This window comes from Nerophis ophidion, linkage group LG19 (assembly GCF_033978795.1).
Source record: "Nerophis ophidion isolate RoL-2023_Sa linkage group LG19, RoL_Noph_v1.0, whole genome shotgun sequence".
NCBI classification, from domain to species: Eukaryota; Metazoa; Chordata; class Actinopteri; order Syngnathiformes; family Syngnathidae; genus Nerophis; species Nerophis ophidion.
Window position 1 is genome coordinate 29,007,930 of NC_084629.1, and position 21,211 is coordinate 29,029,140.

General features: G+C 43.3%; 1 protein-coding gene across 1 annotated transcript in view; it reads right to left on the reverse strand.

Annotated features, from left to right (window-relative positions):
- The window catches only part of clybl (citrate lyase beta like), a 188,743-nt gene that overhangs the window by 18,649 nt on the left and 148,883 nt on the right, over positions 1-21,211 (reverse strand). The window contains exons 5-6 of the mRNA XM_061879755.1: positions 18,819-18,912; positions 4,607-4,774 (exon numbers count right to left, since the gene is read on the reverse strand). Of these exons, the coding sequence (XP_061735739.1) occupies positions 4,607-4,774; positions 18,819-18,912 (262 nt within the window). The remainder of the gene's footprint in view (positions 1-4,606; positions 4,775-18,818; positions 18,913-21,211) is intronic.

Here is a 21,211-nt window from a genome sequence, read left to right on the forward strand (position 1 = left end):
AGTTCATTTAATTTATCTATTAGTAGATACTACTTTTTTTTTTTGTTTTTTTTTTGTTATTTCTTTTTTTTGGGAGGGGGCGTGTGGGGGTGTAATGATTGGGATATAAAAAAAAATATTTTGACATTCAGGGCAGACAACAGCTGCATGATATATGTGATGTAATGGATAGGAATGTCTGATGCTGGATGTCAATAAAAAATAAAATGAAAAAAATAAATGTGCAGAAACACTGCACACCAAATTTGATTTTTTTTTGCCTTCAAGTGACAAAGTATTTTTGCCAGTCCTAACGCTCCAAAGAGCCTCAAATCTGCTCTTTTCGTATCAAGAATGTCCGAATACAATCTATTTAAATGTAACTGCAGTCTAAACGGAAATGCAACCCGATTGGGACTTTTACATCATCTTTGGGCAAACTAAGTCATTCCTGTGCACAGAAAAATATGCCGCCCGCCAGCGAGAGAGGATAAATCATCACAGCATTGGATTTAAATGAGAAAACTATTTTGATTGGTTATTTTAACTCCGAGTAAATAGTGATTGTTGAAGGGCCGGAAATGACGTGAGCGCTGTGGCGTATTTGCTGACATGTTACGTACATTGTGTAAGTTGTTTACTTAAAGGCCTACTGAAACCCACTACTACCCACCACACAGTCTGATAGTTTATATATCAATGATGAAATATTAACATTGCAACACATGCCAATACGGCCTTTTTAGTTTACTAAATTACAATTTTAAATTTCCCAGGAGTTTCGTCTTTGAAACGTCGTGTAATGATGACGTGTACGCAAGACGTCACAGGTTTTTAGGAAGTATGAGCACTGCACACACACACAGCTAAAAGTCGTCTGCTTTAACGGCATAAGTATACAGTTATTTGGACATCTGTGTCGCTGAATCTTTTGCAATTTGTTCAATTAATATTGGATAAGTCACAGTAGAAAGATGGAGTTGGGAAGTTTTAGCCTTTAGCCACACAAACACACAGTGATTCCTTGTTTAAAATTCCTGGAGGTAAAACTTTACTATGGATCAGAGCGCGGTCAAAAGAACATTGTTCCCGACCACATTTCAACCAGCAGGTTTCGGTGAGAAAATTGTGGTTAAAAAGTCAGTTCTTACCAGAGAAAAGCTGAGCTTGTGCCGTCCATGGCTGCCGTCGACTCTCCTGAGACACTGCGCGTCAACACACCCGTGGACACACCCTTCCGACTATCAGGTACAATTTAACTCACTAAAACACTAGCAACACAATAGAAAGATAAGGGATTACCCAGAATTATCCTAGTAAATGTGTCTAAAAACATCTGAATCCGTCCCAATGCAATCGTGTTTTTTTTTTTTTAACTTTTTTTTTTTCCTAGTCCGTCGCTATCAATATTCTCAAACACAAGTCTTTCATCCTCGCTCAAATTAATGGGGAAATTGTCGTTTTCTCGGTCCGAAAAGCACTTTTTGTTGGAGGCTCCCATTAAAAACAATGTGAGGATGTGAGGAGCCATCAACGGGTGACGTCATCGTCTGCGACTTCCGGTAGAGGCAGGGCTTTTCTCTTTGCACCGAAAGTTGCAAACTTTATCGTGGATGTTCTCTACTAAATCCTTTCAGCAAAAATATGGCAATATCGCGAAATGATCAAGTATGACAGATAGAATGGACCTGCTATCCAAGTTTAAATAAGAAAATCTCATTTCAGTAGGCCTTTAAGTGAGTTGAAAATCATAGCTAATGTAGATCCACACTGATGTCTTTTTCTCCTCTACTTTAACAGCCAGAAAAAGATTAAAAGCCTCCTATCATCAGTTCAAGAAATATGTCAATTTAATTTATTTTCATGGAAAAAAACCCTCATTTTTAAAATGTGGTGACTTTTATTTTCCAAGTAGCAGTAGGGACTTCCTTGCTCCTCAACTTCCTTTGTTTTCACTTTATCAAACTGCGCATGCAAGTGACATCCAGGCCACAGTGTGGTGTTTATACTGTAGTCTTAAGGAAAACATATTCTTCATACTTGTAATCTAAAGTTAGCTATAAAAATGTTAATTTCGAAAAAATTGTGATTTGATCCACTTTGGCCTTTGCAGTGTAAATAAACATCGTCATTAAAAAAGCACAGGAGAAAAAGAGACTTGGCACGCTAAATAAATATGAATTTGAAATAAAAATGCATACGCATATATACACAGATTGATTGAAGGTGCATAAAATGAGATCCGCAAAGTGGGGAAGTTAGCGTACGCTTTAATAAGCAAATATTTCCTTGTTAGCATAGTGGATTTGAATAAATGGAGGTTTCCTGCACTACCATGAGCTAACGCAACAAAATTTCGTTCTTATCTGTACTGTAAAGTTCAAATTTGAATGACAATAACAATTAAGTCTCAGTCTAAGTCTACGTCTTAGCTTTCATCTGCAAATTCTCCGACCTTCCTAATTGTCTTTCCCTCCATTTTGTTTTGACAATGTAGTAAAAAACTGTTATGTTGTAAAAAAAATATTTAGGTTGATTGGCAACACTAAAAATGGTCCCTAGTGTGTGAAAGTGAGTGTGAATGTTGTCTGTCTCTCTGTGTTGGCCCTGTGATGAGGTGGCAACTTGTCCAGGGTGTACATCGCCTTCTGGCTGAATGCAGCTGAGATAGGCTCCAGCACCGATCCCGAAAGGGACAAGCGGTAGAACATTGATGGATATTTTACATTGATATAAACAGGGATTTCGCTAATAGGATTTTTGAACTAAGTTAGCGAGGCCATAAATGGGCATTCATTGAGTTTTTGCTTCCATGCTACTTGTTGACATGCTCATATTTGTCAGCACTCCCTCGTTACATTTTATTTGTTACGTTGTGGATTTGAGTAAGAATAAGTTTGGCTTTGTCCCCACTCTGTTTTGACAAGGCCGTTGATTAATAAAGGAAAAGGCATAATTTTAAAGTGAAATATAACAGCCTGGCCATGCTGGCTAGTTTCAGAAATGTCTATAAATCCTTCACTTTCCTTGCTTTTTGACAGGCTTGTATTTGATGCTGAAGGCTCAGCTTTGAGTAACATAATCCACCACCTTACTTTGGCTGGACAGAGCATCAAACAAATAATTTTACATTTTTCTGAAACTTCAAGTTAGTATTAAACTTGTTAGTTTACCCCCAATCTTAGAAGTTCCTTTAAAATAGGCTGACCATAATGGGAAATCCCAAAAAGAGGACACATATATATGCGAGCCAAAACTGGGACTAGGTGAACATTTGCCAATAATACTTGAACTTGCTTTTTAAATAATATATTTATTTGAATAAAGCATTTGTTCTCCTCTGTTGACAGCAGTGTTGGCGCTAGGAATTTTCAAAATGGGGTCCCATGGACCCTATCAAGTCATAAAAATGGGGTCCCACAGTACATTTTTGGAGTCCCACTTTTTTGCAAGCATTTTGACAACAAATGATAAACGTATGCATTGTCCTGTTATATCTCACATTATATATGGTGTTTTGGAAAACGTTAACTTTACTTAACAAGTTGTAAGTGTATTTATTTTAGTATAAAAGTGTAAAAAGTGTTTTGCTTGGGTCATGAAATGATGATAATGGTGTGCCAGAGCATACATACATTTTACATTTAACGCTTAAATCTTTGGAGTCTACATCAACTTCAGATCTATTCCTCATTTCAATTGTTTTAGTTTTTTTTTTAAGTTGGTTTTTTGTTTGTTTGTTTTCCGCCATTTTTTGTCAAACAAAACTACGTTTTTTTATGGAAAACACACAACATATGCAAAATCTTCCAACAAAAATATTTTTCAGAGTGGAATATTTGATTTGACCTAATCAGGGTTGAGGTGGGGGGTTGGGGTGTATATTGTAGCATCCCGGAAGAGTCAGTGCTGCAAGGGTTTCTGGGTATTTGTTCTGTTGTGTTTATGTTGTGTTACGGTGCGGATGTTCTCCCAAACCGTGTTTGTCATTCTTGTTTGGTGTGGGTTCACAGTGTGGCGCATAAAGGGGACGGCGTGGCGTAGTGGGGGAGAGTGGCCGTGCGCAACCCGAGGGTCCCTGGTTCAATCCCCACCTAGTACCAACCTCGTCACGTCCGTTGTGTCCTGAGCAAGACACTTCACCCTTGCTCCTGATGGGTGCTGGTTAGCGCCTTGCATGGCAGCTCCCTCCATCAGGGTGTGAATTAGTGTGTGAATGGGTGAATGTGGAAGTAGTGTCAGAGCACTTTGAGTACCTTGAAGGTAGAAAAGCGCTATACAAGTACAACCCATATTTGTAACGGTGTTAAAGTTGTTTATACGGCCACCCTCAGTGTGACCTGTTTGACTCGGTTGATTGACAACAGAGTCATTTCTTCGGTCTCTCGCTCTCTCTGTCTCTGCCCCTCCCTCACGAATATTGCTGTGTACGCCCACCTTCTCAATTTGTTTTGAATCCCTCTTAACTCTGTACGTAAATTGAAAATAAACGCAACCTTGACACAAAACGCCAGACATTTAAGAAACCCCGCCCGGACACTCCGGACAGCCCTGCAAAAGAGGACATGTCCGGGGAAAAGTGGATATATGGTCAGTCTATTGAAAATGTCCACAGAACCAGTTTTACCTGTGAAGCCCATGAGGGCCCCTTCCCGGGCCTGCTGTCTCAGCCCCTGCACGTCCTTGTAGTCGATGTGCACCAGGTCGATAGCCTGCAGCCCGAACGCCTTGGCGGTGGTGACCACTTTCTGCCTGGCGTAGAGCAGCTCCTTGGCATCCGGGGTCCGTGTGGCGCCTTTTTGAACGTAAACACACACAGCATGCGGGTCACGTGTCAAGATACGAGAGGAGTGCTGCGCTAATGTGAAAGGAAGGCAAAGGGGGGGTGTGCACAGGAAGTGGGGACAGCGTGGGGCGATGAGTGAGGAAGTCAGGAGCATATACAGTATCAGTGCTAACAAATGCTGCTCTCACACTGGGGTGCTTTTCATGTTTGATTTCCAGACTGTGAGCATTGATTTGGCTTATAGTACACTCTCTGTACACTACAACAATAGTTCTGCATCACTGCAAACTACAAGCACAATAACACACACATTGTTACATGAACATCTTTTCGATCAAAACTACATTCTAAACTCGAACTACACTTTCTACACCAGGGGTGTCAAACATATATAAAGAGTATAAAAATTAGCAGTTTTTTTTTTTAACAAAATGTGAATTAGTGAATTAAATTTATATAGCGCTTTTCTCTAGTGACTCTAAGCGCTTTTACATACTGAAACCCAATATCTAAGTTACATTTTAAACCAGTGTGGGTGGCACTGGGAGCAGGTGGGTAAAGTGTCTTGCCCAAGGACACGACGGGAGTGACCAGGACGGTGGGAGCGGGGATTGAACCTGGAACTCTCAAGTTGCTGGCACAGCCAATCTACCAACCGAGCTATACCACCCGAAATAAATTCCTGTTCTAAATGTGTCCACTAAATGTCACAATAGCAATTCTGTTCGACAAGCAAACGGTTTGTAGCAGGAGGTACACAGTGAAGGGTGACTTCACTATAAAAGGGGGTGACATTGTTATCACCAAGAAAGATGCGATCACCTACCTAGGTTGCATTCTAGAGGCTAATCTTTCCTGTGATAAAATGGCAACCAAGGTAATCAAAAAGGTCAACCAAAGAACGAGATTCCTCTACAGAATCTCCTCTCTGGTCAACAAAAGCACCTTGAAGATTCTAGCGGGAACTCTCATTCAACCCTTTTTCAAATCTAGACTCCAAACATCCCAGCTTGTCCGGTTACTTCTAGACCCCCACCCCAGATCACACCTAACTCCAACACACTTCTCCAAAGTGGGCTGGCTCAGGCTGAAGGACAGAGTCTAACAACTTGCACTGAGCCTAGTCTATAAAATCCGCTACACCTCTTTGATACCGAAGTACATGTCAAACTACTTCCTTAACGTAAATGACTGCCATAACCACAAAACCAGGGGGAGCTCCACAAACCACGTTAAACCCAGATTCCGATTTAATAAATGTCTTAACTCATTCTCTTTCTATGCCACATCAATGTGGAATGCACTCCCAACAGATGTAAAAGTAAGTGCATCTCTATCCTCCTTCAAAACCGCTCTAAAACAACACCTCCAGGCAACTTCAACCCTTTACTAATACCCTCCCCCCTCCAGATCCCATCCTCCCGGATTATAAATAACCTAATGTAAATAATCAAATGTACTTCTAATGTATATACTTGTTCTTATGCTATCTGAACTCACTATGTTCTCTGCTGGCTGTACATATCGTACTAAGTAAGACCTACACTGTTTCAATGTCCATTTCTCTGTTGATGCAATTGTTGATGACTGAAGTACTGATATCAACCAAATCTCCTCATCCCACCCCCCGGATTGTAAATAATGTAAATAATTCAATGTATATACTATGATGATTAACTTCATGTGTGATGACTGTATTATGCTGATAGTATATACAAACCCCGTTTCCATATGAGTTGGGAAATTGTGTTAGATGTAAATATAAACGGAATACAATGATTTGCAAATCATTTTCAACCCATATTTAGTTTAATATGCTACAAAGACAACGTATTTAATGTTCAAACTGATAAAAAATTTTTTTTTGCAAATAATTAGAATTTGATGCCAGCAACACGTGACGAAGAATTTGTGAAAGTTGAGGAATGCTCATCAAACACTTATATTGAACATCCCACAGGTGTGCAGGCTAATTGGGAACAGGTGGGTGCCAAGATTGGGTATAAAAGCAGCTTCCATGAAATGCTAAGTAATTCACATACAAGGATGGGGCGAGGGTCACCAATTTGTAAGCAAATTGTCGAAAAGTTTTAGAACAACATTTCTCAACGAGCTATTGCAAGGAATCTATGGATTTTACCATCCACGGTCCGTAAAATCATCAAAAGGTTCAGAGAATCTGGAGAAATCACTGCACGTAAGTGATGATATTACGGACTTTTGATCCCTGTGGCGGTACTGCATCAAAAACCGACATCAATGTGTAAAGGATATCACCACGTGGGCTCAGGAACACTTCATAAAACCACTGTCAGTAACTACAGTTGGTCGCTACATCTGTAAGTGCAAGTTAAAACTCGACTATGCAAAGCCAAACCCATTTATCAACAATATCCTGAAATGCCGCCGGCTTGACTGGGCTTGAGCTCACCTAATATGGACTGATGCAAAGTGGAAAAGTGTTCTGAGGTCTGACGAGTCCATATTTCAAATTATATTTGGAAACAGAGGATGTGGGGTCCTCCAGAACAAAGAGGAAAATAACCATTCGGATTGTTATAGGCGCAAAGTTCAAAAGCCAGCATTTGTGATGGTATGGGGGTGAATTAGTGCCCAAGGCATGGGTAACTTACACATTTGTGAAGGCACCATTAATGCTGAAAGGTACATACAGGTTTTGGAGCAACATATGTTGTCATCCAAGCAACGTTATCATGGACACCCGTGCTTATTTCAGCAAGACAAGTGTTACAACAGCGTGACTTTGTAAAAAAAAGAGTGTGGGTACTTTCCTGGCCCGCCGGCAGTCCAGACCTGTCTCCCATGGAAAATGTGTGGCGCATTATGAAGCATAAAATACGACAGCGGAGACCCCGGACTGTTGAACGACTGAAGGTCTACATAAAACAAGAATGGGAAATAATTCCACTTTCAAAGCTTCAACAATTAGTTTCCTCAGTTCCCAAACATTTATTGAGTGTTGTTAAAAGAAAAGGTGATGTAACACAGTGGTGAACATGCCCTTTCCCAACTACTTTGGCACGTGTTGCAGCCATGAAATTCTAAGTTAATTATTATTTGCAAAAAAACCAACAAAGTTTATGAGTTTGAACATCAAATATCTTGTCTTTGTAGCATATTCAACTGAATATGGGTTGAAAAGGATTTGCAAATCATTGTATTCCGTTTATATTTACATCCAACATAATTTCCCAACTCATATGGAAACGGCGTTTGTATTTGTACCATGAATTAATTAACGTGGACCCCAACTTAAACAAGTTGAAAAACTTATTCGGGTGTTACCATTTAGTGGTCAATTGTACGGAATATGTACTAAACTGTGCAATCTACTAATAAAAGTTTCAATCAATCAATCAATCAATCAATCAATCAATCAATCAAAGACTGTGACTCCTCCTCCTCGACCCACATCAAACTTAAAACCTGTCGTTTTACGTCTTCTGCTTTGAACACATCATTATTTGGTACCCTCATGAATTGCCTCCATTACCATAAATAGATTAACGTGGACCCCGACTTAAACAAGTTGAAAAACTTATTCGGGTGTTACCATTTAGTGGTCAATTGTACGGAATATGTACTGAACTGTGCAATCTACTAATAAAAGTTTCAAAAACTCACTCCCTCCAAATGTCTCTGTCAAACACGAGAAAAGTGAACTTCATTCATTCATTCATTCATCTTCTTCCGTTTATCCGAGGTCGGGTCGTGGGGGCAACAGCCTAAGCAGGGAAACCCAGACTTCCCTTTCCCCAGCCACTTCGTCAAGCTCTTCCCGGGGGATCCCGAGGCGTTTCCAGGCCAGCCGGGAGACATAGTCTTCCCAACGTGTCCTGGGTCTTCCCCGTAGCCTCCTACCGGTTGGACGTGCCCTAAACACCTCCCTAGGGAGGCGTTCAGGAGGCATCCTGACCAGATGCCCGAACCACCTTATCTGGCTCCTCTCGATGTGGAGGAGCAGCGGCTTTACTTTGAGTTCCTCTCGGATGATGGAGCTTCTCACCCTATCTCTAAGGGAGAGCCCCGCCACACGGCGGAGGAAACTCATTCCGGCCGCTTGTACCCGTGATCTTATCCTTTCGGTCATGACCCAAAGCTCATGACCATAGGTGAGGATGGGAACGTAGATCGACCGGTAAATTGAGAGCTTTGCCTTCCGGCTCAGCTCCTTCTTCACCACAACGGATCGGTAGAACGTCCGCATTACTGAAGACGCCGCACCGATCCGCCTGTCAATCTCACGATCCACTCTTCCCTCACTCGCGAACAAGACTCCTAGGTACTTGAACTCCTCCACTTGGGGCAGGGTCTCCTCCCCAACCCGGAGATGGCACTCCACCCTTTTCCGGGCGAGAACCATGGACTCGGACTTGGAGGTGCTGATTCTCATTCCGGTCGCTTCACACTCGGCTGCAAACCGATCCAATGAGAGCTGAAGATCCCGGTCAGATGAAGCCATCAGGACCACATCATCTGCAAAAAGCAGATACCTAATCCTGCGGCCACCAAACCGGAACCCCTCAACGCCTTGACTGCGCCTAGAAATTCTGTTCATAAAAGTTATGAACAGAATCGGTGACAAAGGACAGCATTGGCGGAGTCCAACCCTCACTGGAAATGTGTTCGACTTACTGCCGGCAAGAAGTGAACTTCATCCTTTTTAATAGTTTTTACCTCCGTTTCGTACGGTTTGTTGAGTTAGCACTGGATTGATACGTGGACATGACAAAGAAGGTATTTGATACCTGGAAGAGTTTACATGTTGTGTATTTTGTGCCATCTCAGAAAGACTATGACTTAAAACCTATAAAGGCTTAGTGGCCACATACGTGGACAGCACCTTTTAGCTCTTATTTCCAAACTTGTGTATACTACTGAATTGGGGTCTTACGGCCGCTTATGTGGACACTTATACTGCCATCTGGTGGTCTCAGAAGAGTATAATATACAAGGGAATTTGAAAAAAAAATATATAGTATGAGAATTAGCATGTCACTAAATACGTTTGAGTACTTATCGGCCGATAAATGATTTAAATGTGATATCGGAAATTATTGGTATCGGTTTCAAAGTTATCAGTATCTGTTCCAAAAAGTAAAGAGCGCCAATAAACCTTAAAGGCACTGACTGCCTTTGCGTGCCGGCCCAGTCAAATAATATTTGGGGCTTTTAGACACACACAAGTGAATGCAAGTCATACTTGGTCAACAGCCATACAGGTCACACTGAGGGTGGCTGTATAAACAACTTTAACACTGTTACAAATATGCGCCACACTGTGAACCCACACAAACAAGAATGACAAACACAATTTGGGAGAACATCCGCACAGTAACACAACATAAACACAACAGTGTCATGTCTTTGTGATCATGTTTTTTTTTTTTTCTGTTGTTTTTTGGACTCTTTGTGCACTCTTGTTTTGTCACCATGACAACCATTAGTTTCACCTGTCACGTATTCGGACTCACGCACCTGTCAGCCAATCATGCCTATATTATTGAAGCTTGTAGTTGCCAGAGTTAACACTCTGATTATGACTATTCTCAATACTCTGATTTTGCTGTTCATGCCCTGCCAAGTAAGTTTTGTTTCTTGTCCTTAGTTTCTGCCAATGTGTAAGTTTTGTTTTCAAGCCACAGTTAGTGAGTTTTTTTTTTTAGTTCATGTTTCATGTCTTTAGTTTTGCCTCCACTGTGAGCGCCTTTTGTTTGGTACTTTTTGAGTAAAAAATTAAATATGTCTTTACCTGCGCCGCCATGTCCCTAGTAGTCCGTCTGCCTTCCTGGGAGAACGACAACCCAGCAAGCTGCGACCCCCCTTTCTTGACAGAAAAACTCACTAACTGTGGCTTGAAAACAAAACGTACACATGAATTATTATACTTAAAAATATGTTTACTTTTACCCTTTCAATATTTACTCCGTCTATTCGTATTAGATTTTGACTTTCTCTTCTACTGCAGTGGTTCTCAAATGAGGGTACGCGTACCCCTGGGGGTACTTGAAGGTATGCCAAGGGGTACGTGAGATTTTTCAAAAATATTATACAAATAGCAACAATTCAAACATCCTTTATAAATATATTTATTGAATAATACTTCATCAAAATATGAATGTCAGTTCATAAACTGTGAAAAGAAATGCAACAATGCAATTTTCAGTGTTGACAGCTAGATTTTTTTGTGGACATGTTTCATAAATATTGATGTTAAAGATTTTTTTTTTTGTGAAGAAATGTTTAGAATTAAGTTGATGAATTCAAATGGATCTCTATTACAATCCCCAAAGAGGGCACTTTAAGTTGATGATTACTTCTATGTGTAGAAATCTTTATTTATAATTGAATCACTTGTTTATTTTTCAACAAGTTTTTAGCTATTTTTATATCTTTTTTTCCAAATAGTTCAAGAAAGACCACTACAAATGAGCAATATTTTGCACTCTCATACAATTTAATGAATCAGAAACTGATGACATAGTGCTGTATTTTACTTCTTTATCTCTTTTTTTCAACCAAAAATGCTTTGCTCTGATTAGGGGGTACTTGAATTCAAAAAATGTTCACAGGGGGTACATCACTGAAAAAAGGTTGAGAACCACTGTTCTACTGTTACCAAATAGCAATATATCAGTGATAAATGTTATTTAGGTGGATAAGACTATTACACTGTGACTACGAGTGTATACCCCTAAAACATATGAATGAACTATGAATACAATGGAAGTCCCTGATCAAGCCATCATTGTCATCAATTGCACATTACAACATTGCACCAGGTGTCCACAGTAGCCGGTGTACAAACATGCAACAGTAAACCAGCACGCCTTGTTACGCCTGTTCGGCATTGTGATGCCGAATTGTTCCTTTGAGGATGCGTCAAATTACAACACAGCAAAAGGTATGAACTAATGATTTATTTAACAAAAGGTGCTAGAAAACAATAATACTGGAGCTAAGAAAAGGCAAACAAAAGACGCTAGAATGAAAGCTAGGATAAACAAATAGTAAACTAAACTGGCACATAGGAACACAAAACAAAACATTTAGCATGAGAGCTAAGAATGAATAAAATCACGCAGCGTGAGAGCTCGCGAGAATGATACAGAAATTGCATGTAAGCAAAAGCGCAAAGCAGACGTACCGTTGTGTATGAACAAATGACAGAGTCCCAGGCAGAAGAATGAAAAGAGGAAGGTTTATAAAGGGAAGGTGATTATTTGTAGCAGGTGTGCGGGACCGTGAGTAGCAGGTGAACTAATGAGTGACCATGGTGACGGAACAAACAGGAAATAAGAGGTAGAATGACGGAGTGATACAACAATGGAAACAATAAACAATAATATGAGAAGATCCGAGTACGGATCTTAACACACCTGTGGTTAAAGGGGAACATTATCAGCAGACCTATGTAAGCGTCAATATATACCTTGATTGTGCAGAAAAAAGACCATATATTTTTTTAACCGATTTCCGAACTCTAAATGGGTGAATTTTGGCTAATTAAACGCCTTTCTGTTTATCGCTCATGTGGTGATGACATCAGAACGTGACGTCTCCGAGGTAATACAGCCGCCATTTTCATTTTCAACACAATACAAGCACCGGGTCTCAGCTCTGTTATTTTCGACTATATTTTGGAACCTTGGAGACAGCATGCCTCGTTGGTGGGTTGTCGGAGGGTATAACAACGCTAACAGGGAGGGATTCAAGTTGCACCTCCGGCCCGAAGATGCGAAAGTGTCTGCCGCCAGACCCCCATTGAATGTGACAAAGTGTCTCCACATTTTACCGGCGATGACAGACATGGCACAGAGATGTATGGATAACCTGCAGATGCATTTGCAACGATAAAGTCAACGACTTCACAAAGGTGAGTTTTGTTGATGTCGACTGCCAGCTAATCGATGCTAACATGCTACGCTAATTGATGCTAACATGCTATTTACCGGCGGTGCTAAAGCAGACATGGCACAGAGATGTATGGATAACTTGCAGATGCATTTGCAACTATATTACGTTTACTTCCACCCACATTTAATGCGAAAAAAACACTTACCAATTGAAGGAAGTTGCTCCAGTGTCACGAGATGCGAAAGTCCTGATCGTTTGGTCCGCACATTTTACCGGCGATGCTAACGCAGCTATTCGGCCATGCTATGGCTATGAATAGCGTCAATAGCTATTCGCTCAATAGCTTCAGTTTCTTCTTCAATACTTTCATACTCCAACCATCCGTTTCAATACATGCGTAATCTGTTAAATCGCTTAAGTCGCTGAAATCCGAGTCTGAATCCGAGCTAATGTCGCTATATCTGGCTGTGGTATTCGACGTTGTTTGTTTACATTGGCAGCACTGTATGACGTCACAGGGAAATTGATAGTCGCATCGCAAATAGCGAAAATCAAGCACTTTAAAGCTTTTTTTAGGGATATTGTCACCACCTGCTGCCACCTAGTGGTTTGTATTCAGTTTCCTTTGTTGGTGCAGTTGACCTTGTGACCTCACTTCAGTTCTCTTCCCCCTGCAGTTCCCGTCTCTCTCGTGGGTGGAGCTGCGAGACGTGCACAGCTGTTTCTAATTTTGATTGAGAATATTTAACCTGCAATTTGGCAGCTGGATGGCACTTGGCGATTCAACCCTGTGGCTTCACTCCGAGACCTCTCCTGCATTTTGCTACGCTTGTTCCTGACTGCTCCTGGTGCCATCCAGCCTGTGTCTTAGTTTGTAGTTGCACGTCTTGCAAACTCCAGCCCAAGTTTTAGTTTAGATTGGATAACTTTTGTTGTTTTTGCCACGAAGCCCTTTTTGAGTTTACCTTCTTGCTTCGTCGTCCTTAGTTCTCTCCTTTTTGGAGCACCCTTAGTTGCAAGTACATTCTACTGAGTAAAGACGGTTTTACTCACCTTTTGTGTGTCTGTATCCTTGGGTTCCTCGCCACACTTGTAATACCAAACCGTGACAGAATCGCCAAGTCAAGATGGAACCCGCAGACGAAGATCCAGTTCGACGGGCCCTCAGGGCTCATGGCCAGCAAATAAGTCAACATGATCAAAGTCTGGCCGAACTGACAGCACTGGTGCGGGAGATGCACACCCGCATGCTTGTCCCTCATCCGCTACAAAACCCAGAGGTAGTTCAACCGGCAGCAGCAAACCTCGGTTCCCCCGACGTCTCGACACCGAGTTTTTGTGCCCGGGAACCCAGCATACCACACCCATCTAGGTATGAAGGGGACTTTGGTAAATGCAGACTCTTTTTGTACCAGTGCTCTTTAGTATTTGCACAGCAGCCTCACTCATATTCATCTGATCCCGCCCGAGTGGCATATATACTCAGCCTACTGGCCGGAAGAGCAGCACGCTGGGCTATGGAGGTATGTGAGAGCAAACCAGAACTTCGCTCTAGTCTAACCCTGTTCTCTGCTGAGCTGTGCAGTGTGTTTGACCATCCTGTGAGGGAACGAGAGGCAGGCAGCCGCCTCCTCGCGCTTCGACAGGGGACTTTCTCCGTAGCCGACCACTCTATCTCCTTCCGGATCCTGGCAGCAGAGAGCGGCTGGGAGGAGAGAGCATTGCGGGGAATTTTCCTGGCTAGTCTCAGCCCCCGCATCCAAGACGAGCTGGCGGCCCGTGACGAGACCCAGACCCTTGAAGAGCTCATCTCGCTTTCCATCCGCTTGGACAACCGCCTACGAGAATGTCAAGCCCAAAAGGAGAGGGATCCTCAGTCCACCAGGTGGCAGTCACCGACCAGCCCTCTACTACCTCAGTCCAAACCTCAGGGGGGATCGCTTCCGCCTCTTGATTACAGTTCCCCGGAGGAGGGGCCAGAGGGCGCAATACCCATGCAGTTGGGTGGCAACCGCCTGTCATCAGAGGAGAGGAGTCGGAGGATAAGACTGAGGCTATGCTTGTATTGCGGAGCTGCGGACCACTTCCGCATTCACTGCCCTGCGCGCCCTATCAAAGACCGTCCTGCTTCCACCAGAGATCTTCCGCTGCCAAGATTACCATCTTCGCCGCCTGCCCCGGCAGCTACGTCTGCACCTCCTCAGCAGATGGGAAGACTTCAAGTAGAAGGTACTCTGTTTTGGGTGGGGGGATCATGCCCTATCAAGGCACTTATTGACTCAGGGGCAGATGAGAACATTATTGACTGTGATCTTGTTAAGTCATTAAAAATTCCTGCTGTGGGTATCGAACGTGTAAAGACGGTTAGCTCACTTGACGGGCGTCACCTGGCTAATATTACGCATCAAACACTCGACACATCTCTCCTTATTTCGGGAAACCACCGTGAGAAGGTTAGTTTTTTTATTATGCCGTCTCGCTCGGCTCCCGTAGTTCTTGGTCTTCCTTGGTTGCAACGTCACAGTCCGAGCATAGATTGGACTACACTCAAGATTATGAACTGGAGTATATTTTGTCATAGTCACTGTCTGCGTTCCGCTGCGTCTCCTATTAAGCCAGTCATTCCGTCCAGTCCGCAACCCCCTGATTTATCACTAATCCCTGAGGAGTATCATTCACTTAGGGAGGTGTTTTGTAAAGACCGGGCGACAGCCCTACCCCCCCACCGCCCATATGATTGTGCCATTGACCTCCTTCCAGGGTCTACGCTACCTTCGTCAAGGTTGTTCAATATTTCACGTCCCGAACAGCTTGCTATGGAGGAATATATCTCCTCTTCACTCGCCGCCGGACACATTCGTCCTTCTTCCGCTCCCGTAGCGGCGGGGTTCTTTTTTGTCAAAAAGAAGGATGGAGGGCTGCGACCATGTATTGACTATCGAGCGCTAAATAAGATTACTATTAAGAACAAATACCCTCTTCCACTGCTAGAATCTTCTTTCACACCTCTGCATGGGGCGGTAGTTTTTACCAAGCTGGACCTACGCAACGCTGATATCACCTTGTGCGCATTCGTCAGGGCGACGAATGGAAGACTGCTTTTAACACCCCATTAGGCCACTTTGAATATTGCGTCATGCCGTTTGGGCTCACTAATGCTCCCGGTGTTTTTCAGTGTTTGATCAACGACGTTCTCCGCGACATGATAGGTCGAAATGTAGTTTTTTATTTAGATGACATACTTATCTTTTCACGCTCCATCGAAACACACCGCCAACATGTTCATCTGGTTTTGCAGAGACTGTTAGAGAACCGATTGTATGTTAAGCCCCAAAAGTGCACGTTTCATTCTCCCACTGTGTCATTTTTAGGGATGATTGTAGAAAAGGGGCAGGTTAAACCAGACCCAGCTAAGGTCCAAGCAGTGGTAGACTGGCCAATTCCGACTTCCAGAAAACTGTTGCAACAGTTCCTCGGGTTCGCTAACTTTTACAGACGTTTTATTAGGAATTTTAGTAAGATTGTGCAGCCGCTTAATAGACTAACTTCCTCCAAGGTTCCTTTTGACTGGTCCTCTGAGGCGGATCAAGCCTTTCGGCACCTTAAATCCCTTTTCACCTCTGCTCCTGTATTAGTTCACTGTAATCTTGATCTCCAATTTTTTGTTGAGGTAGATGCTTCTGACACCGGTGTAGGGGCTGTTTTGTCCCAGCGTTCCACTGTCGATCAGAGGCTGCACCCCTGCGCTTTCTTCTCCAAACGCCTGTCACCAGCGGAAAGGAACTATGACATTGGGAACCGAGAGCTGCTGGCAGTCATCCTGGCTCTTCAAGAATGGAGGCACTGGCTAGAGGGGGCCAAACATCCTGTCATCATATACACTGATCATCGTAACCTAGCCTACCTTCGCTCTGCTCAACGCCTCAATCCCCGCCAGGCCCGTTGGTCACTATTCCTCACAAGGTTTGATTATTGCATCACTTTTCGCCCAGGGTCACACAACGTTAAACCTGATGCCTTGTCGAGGATGTTCTCTCCCTCTACAGAAGACACCCCCCCAGAGACCATCATTCCCCAGTCCCGGATCATTGGTGCAGTACAGTGGAAAATTGAGAAGCGGGTGTCGGAGGCTACCAGGGACTCTCCTACTCCGGCTGGTTGCCCCCCTGGTCGCCTTTTTGTACCAAAGACTCTCCGTCCAGAAGTCTTGTCTTGGGCTCACTCCTCCAAGATCGCCTGCCACCCTGGGGCCAAACGCACTGAGTTCCTACTGACTCAGCGATTTTGGTGGCCAACCGTTCAAAAGGACACAAGGAGATTTGTGGCCGCATGCCAGGTCTGCGCCAGGAGCAAACCATCCCATATGGCTCCGGCGGGGTTGCTGCAGCCCCTTCCCATCCCCTCTCGTCCATGGTCGCACATTGCTCTGGACTTCGTCACAGGTCTACCCATCTCCAGGGGGTTTTCTGTTATCCTCACCATTGTTGATAGGTTTTCTAAGTTTACACATTTTATCCCCCTTCGTAGACTTCCCTCCTCCCTGGAAACGGCAAAATTGCTGGTCACCCACGTGGTTCGTCTTCAAGGAATCCCAATGGATGTGGTATCTGACAGAGGACCTCAGTTTTCTTCGGCTACATGGAGAGCATTCTGCAACCTGTTGGGGGCGACCGTCAGTATGTCATCAGGATACCACCCGCAATATAATGGACAATCCGAAAGAGCCAACCAGGACTTAGGAGCGGCCTTGAGATGTGTCTGTCACCAACATCCAGCATTGTGGTCCACCTATCTCCCTTGGGTGGAGTATGCCCGTAACACCCTCATTTGTTCATCTACTGGCCGGTCTCCTTTTCATGTTGTGCATGGCTTTCAACCTCCTATATTTCCCTCTCAGGAGGTTGAGTCCGCAGTTCCTTCCGTGAATGCCTTCCTGCGCCGGGCGCACCGTGTTTGGCGTGATACCCGTGCCGCCTTGTCTCAAACTGCCAGACGAAACCAGACCGTGGCTAATCGTCACCGAAGACCAGCCCCTGACTACAAACCCGGCCAAAAGGTTTGGCTCTCATCCAGAGACGTTACGCTGCCAGGGGAGTCAAGGAAACTGGCACCCAGATTCATAGGACCATATGAGGTGGAACGGATGATCACCCCTGTCACAGCTCGACTCTAGGTACCTAAGTCGTTCAAGTCATACCCTGTCTACCATGTCTCCCGCCTGAAGCCCGTTGAGTCAAGCGACCTTAGTCCCCCTTCAGTGTCCCCCCCAGCTCCTCTGCAGGTGAAGGGTCATCCGGCCTACATTGTCAACACCATTCTGGACGCCAGGAGGCGAGGCAAGGGGGTGCAGTTTCTGATCGACTGGAAGGGTTACTCGCCAGAGGATTGCTCGTGGATATCTCGTTCTCTTATACTTGATAAATCCTTAATCACTGATTTTTATCGTAGATTTCCTGAGAAGCCAGGAGGTCCGTCAGGTGGCGTCCATTGATTAAGGGGGGGGGGGGATACTGTCACCACCTGCTGCCACGTAGTGGTTTGTATTCAGTTTCCTTTGTTGGTGCAGTTGACCTTGTGACCTCACTTCAGTTCTCTTCCCCCTGCAGTTCCCGTCTCTCTCGTGGGTGGAGCTGCGAGACGTGCACATCTGTTTCTAATTTTGATTGAGGATATTTAACCTGCAATTTGGCAGCTGGATGGCACTTGGCGATTCAACCCTGTGGCTTCACTCCGAGACCTCTCCTGCATTTTGCTACGCTTGTTCCTGACTGCTCCTGGTGCCATCCAGCCTGTGTCTTAGTTTGTAGTTGCACGTCTTGCAAACTCCAGCCCAAGTTTTAGTTTAGATTGGATAACTTTTGTTGTTTTTGCCACGAAGCCCTTTTTGAGTTTACCTTCTTGCTTCGTCGTCCTTAGTTCTCTCCTTTTTGGAGCACCCTTAGTTGTAAGTACATTCTACTGAGTAAAGACTGTTTTACTCACCTTTCGTGTGTCTGCATCCTTGGGTTCCTCGCCACACTTGTAATACCAAACCGTGACAGATATTAGGGGACCGGTAACATTTTGAAATGAACTTCAAAAAATACAACAAGCGACTGGGAACTGATTTTTATTGGTTTTAACCCTTTTGAAATTGTGATAATGTTACCCTTTAACAAAGGGGCGTAATAGTTACCTATGCTTGCGCAGAAGTCATCGGAGCCGAACACCACGCCGTCGTGATGGAGGTAGGCCTTGGGCGCGAGTTGGCGGATTTCCTCGCAAACGTCCTGGAGAGAAGCAGTGTGGGAGAGGAGCATTAAAAAAAAAAAAATGCTGAATCTAATTATAAACACCAGTGTTCCCAGAGAACTTCAAACAGTCTGGCTTTGTGATTTGTCCTCACAGGGAACACAGACACAAACACAAAAGAAAACATTACAAACATTTCCCTCTTATCAAATATGCTAATGAACGCAAAGCCCTTTCCTCGCCTTTACTCTCGATCAAGGGTTGAAACTGGAACACGAGACAACCAAGTAAGCCGCCAGCAGGCGCAAACATGAAGGACAGCGCTGCCGGGACGACTCCCTTTATGTTTTTTTTGAAAGATCTCATGATTGTGTAAAAATGCTGAGAGACAAGCTTTCACGCTCATGTAAAATATATTTAATTTAGGCGTTTTTAATTATGCTTAATAACACTTGTAGGGAATAGCAAGCAGTCAACTGTGGGGAAATGTTCTGATCCAATAAGCTTTTTTAGGAGTCTCTCTCGGAATGTTCTGAACGCCGTGGTCATTCCATACTCTCCCGTCCAAAGGCAAAACCTAGTAACTAACTTCTAGCTGATTTTGAGAAAACAAAGGAAAACCAATCTATCTTGACGCTGTCTTACAAAGATCTACAATGTCATCATAGGTATAGATGTTTTCTTGAGCTTTCATTTTCTTGCCGATTGAACCATGGATTGAATCTGCTCTCATGAACGGGTGCCCTTTCTCCAGATATTTTATCACAATCTCGGGTGGGCCCCATTCTGCGTTTGCACATTAGGCAAGAGCCGTGTACAGCATCCAGTTTTTATTTTGACCTCCACAGTTATCTGCCCAAAAGAGTATGCAAGGGGAAGAATCAAGAACAATACATTTAATGAAGGTGCTTGCAACGTCCTGGGCCAATCTTCCAAATATCACCTCCTGCCATAATATCAAATAATCAGGTTGACCGTCGGCCCCCATTCGTGCAAATGTCTCATTAAAGACAATAAGGCGACTGACAAAGAAGCTCCGATTGGTCCCTTGAGATACTAGGTTTTTATGTTGTATCTACGCGGTTATGTGGTAGTTGCTAGGTCCTGCCATGCGCGTAACAGCTTACTTACGGAACAAATTACAATATCGCATACACTAATGTAAAGCATATCACCTAAGAACTCCAAAATTATTATCAGCTCAGTTTTGACCAAAATTGAGTTACTGGGTTTTGCCTTTGGACGGGAGTACTGTGGTAGGTAGCCGATACTAGCGCCTGGAGGAGCTTCTGTAGACGGTGCGGTGTGGTGGGCAGCATCTTTTTAGAATAGAATAGAATTTTAATTGTCATTATTACCATGAACAGGTTCAAAGAACATGAAATTCGAGCAGATCCCCTAAGGCAGTGGTTCTCAAATGGGTATACTTGAAGGTATGCCAAGGGGTACGTGAGATTTTTTTTTTAATGTTCTGCGCAGTGGGGAGAGTGGCCGTGCGCAACCCGAGCGTCCCTGGTTCAATTCCCACCTAGTACCAACCTCGTCACGTCCGTTGTGTCCTGAGCAAGACACTTCACCCTTGCTCCTGATGGGTGCTGGTTAGCGCCTTGCATGGCAGCTCCCTCCATCAGTGTGTGAATGTGTGTGTGAATGGGTAAATGTGGAAGTAGTGTCAAAAGCGCTTTGAGTACCTTAAAGGTAGAAAAGCGCTATACAAGTACAACCCTTTTACCCATTTTTACAAATAGCAACAATTCAAAAATCCTTTGAAAATATATTTATTGAATAATACTTCAACAAAATATGAATGCAAGTTCATAAACTGTGAAAAGAAATACAACAATGCAATATTCAGTATTGACAGCTAGATTTTTTGTGGACATGTTCCATAAATATTGATGTTAAAGATTTATTTTTTTGTGAATAAATGTTTAGAGGGATCTCTATTACAAACCCCGTTTCCATATGAGTTGGGAAATTGTGTTTGATGTAAATATAAACGGAATACAATGATTTGCAAATCATTTTCAACCAATATTCAGTTGAATATGCTACAAAGACAACATATTTGATGTTCAAACTAATAAACATTAATTTTTGGCAAATAATCATTAACTTTAGAATTTGATGCCAGCAACACGTGACAAAGAAGTTGGAAAAGGTGGCAATAAATACTGATAAAGTTGAAGAATTCTCATCAAACACTTATTTGGAACATCCCACAGGTGTGCAGGCTAATTGGGAACAGGTGGGTGCCATGGTTGGCTATAAAAGCAGCTTCCGTGAAATGCTCAGTCATTCAGAAACAAGGATTGGGAAACGGTCACCACTTTGTGA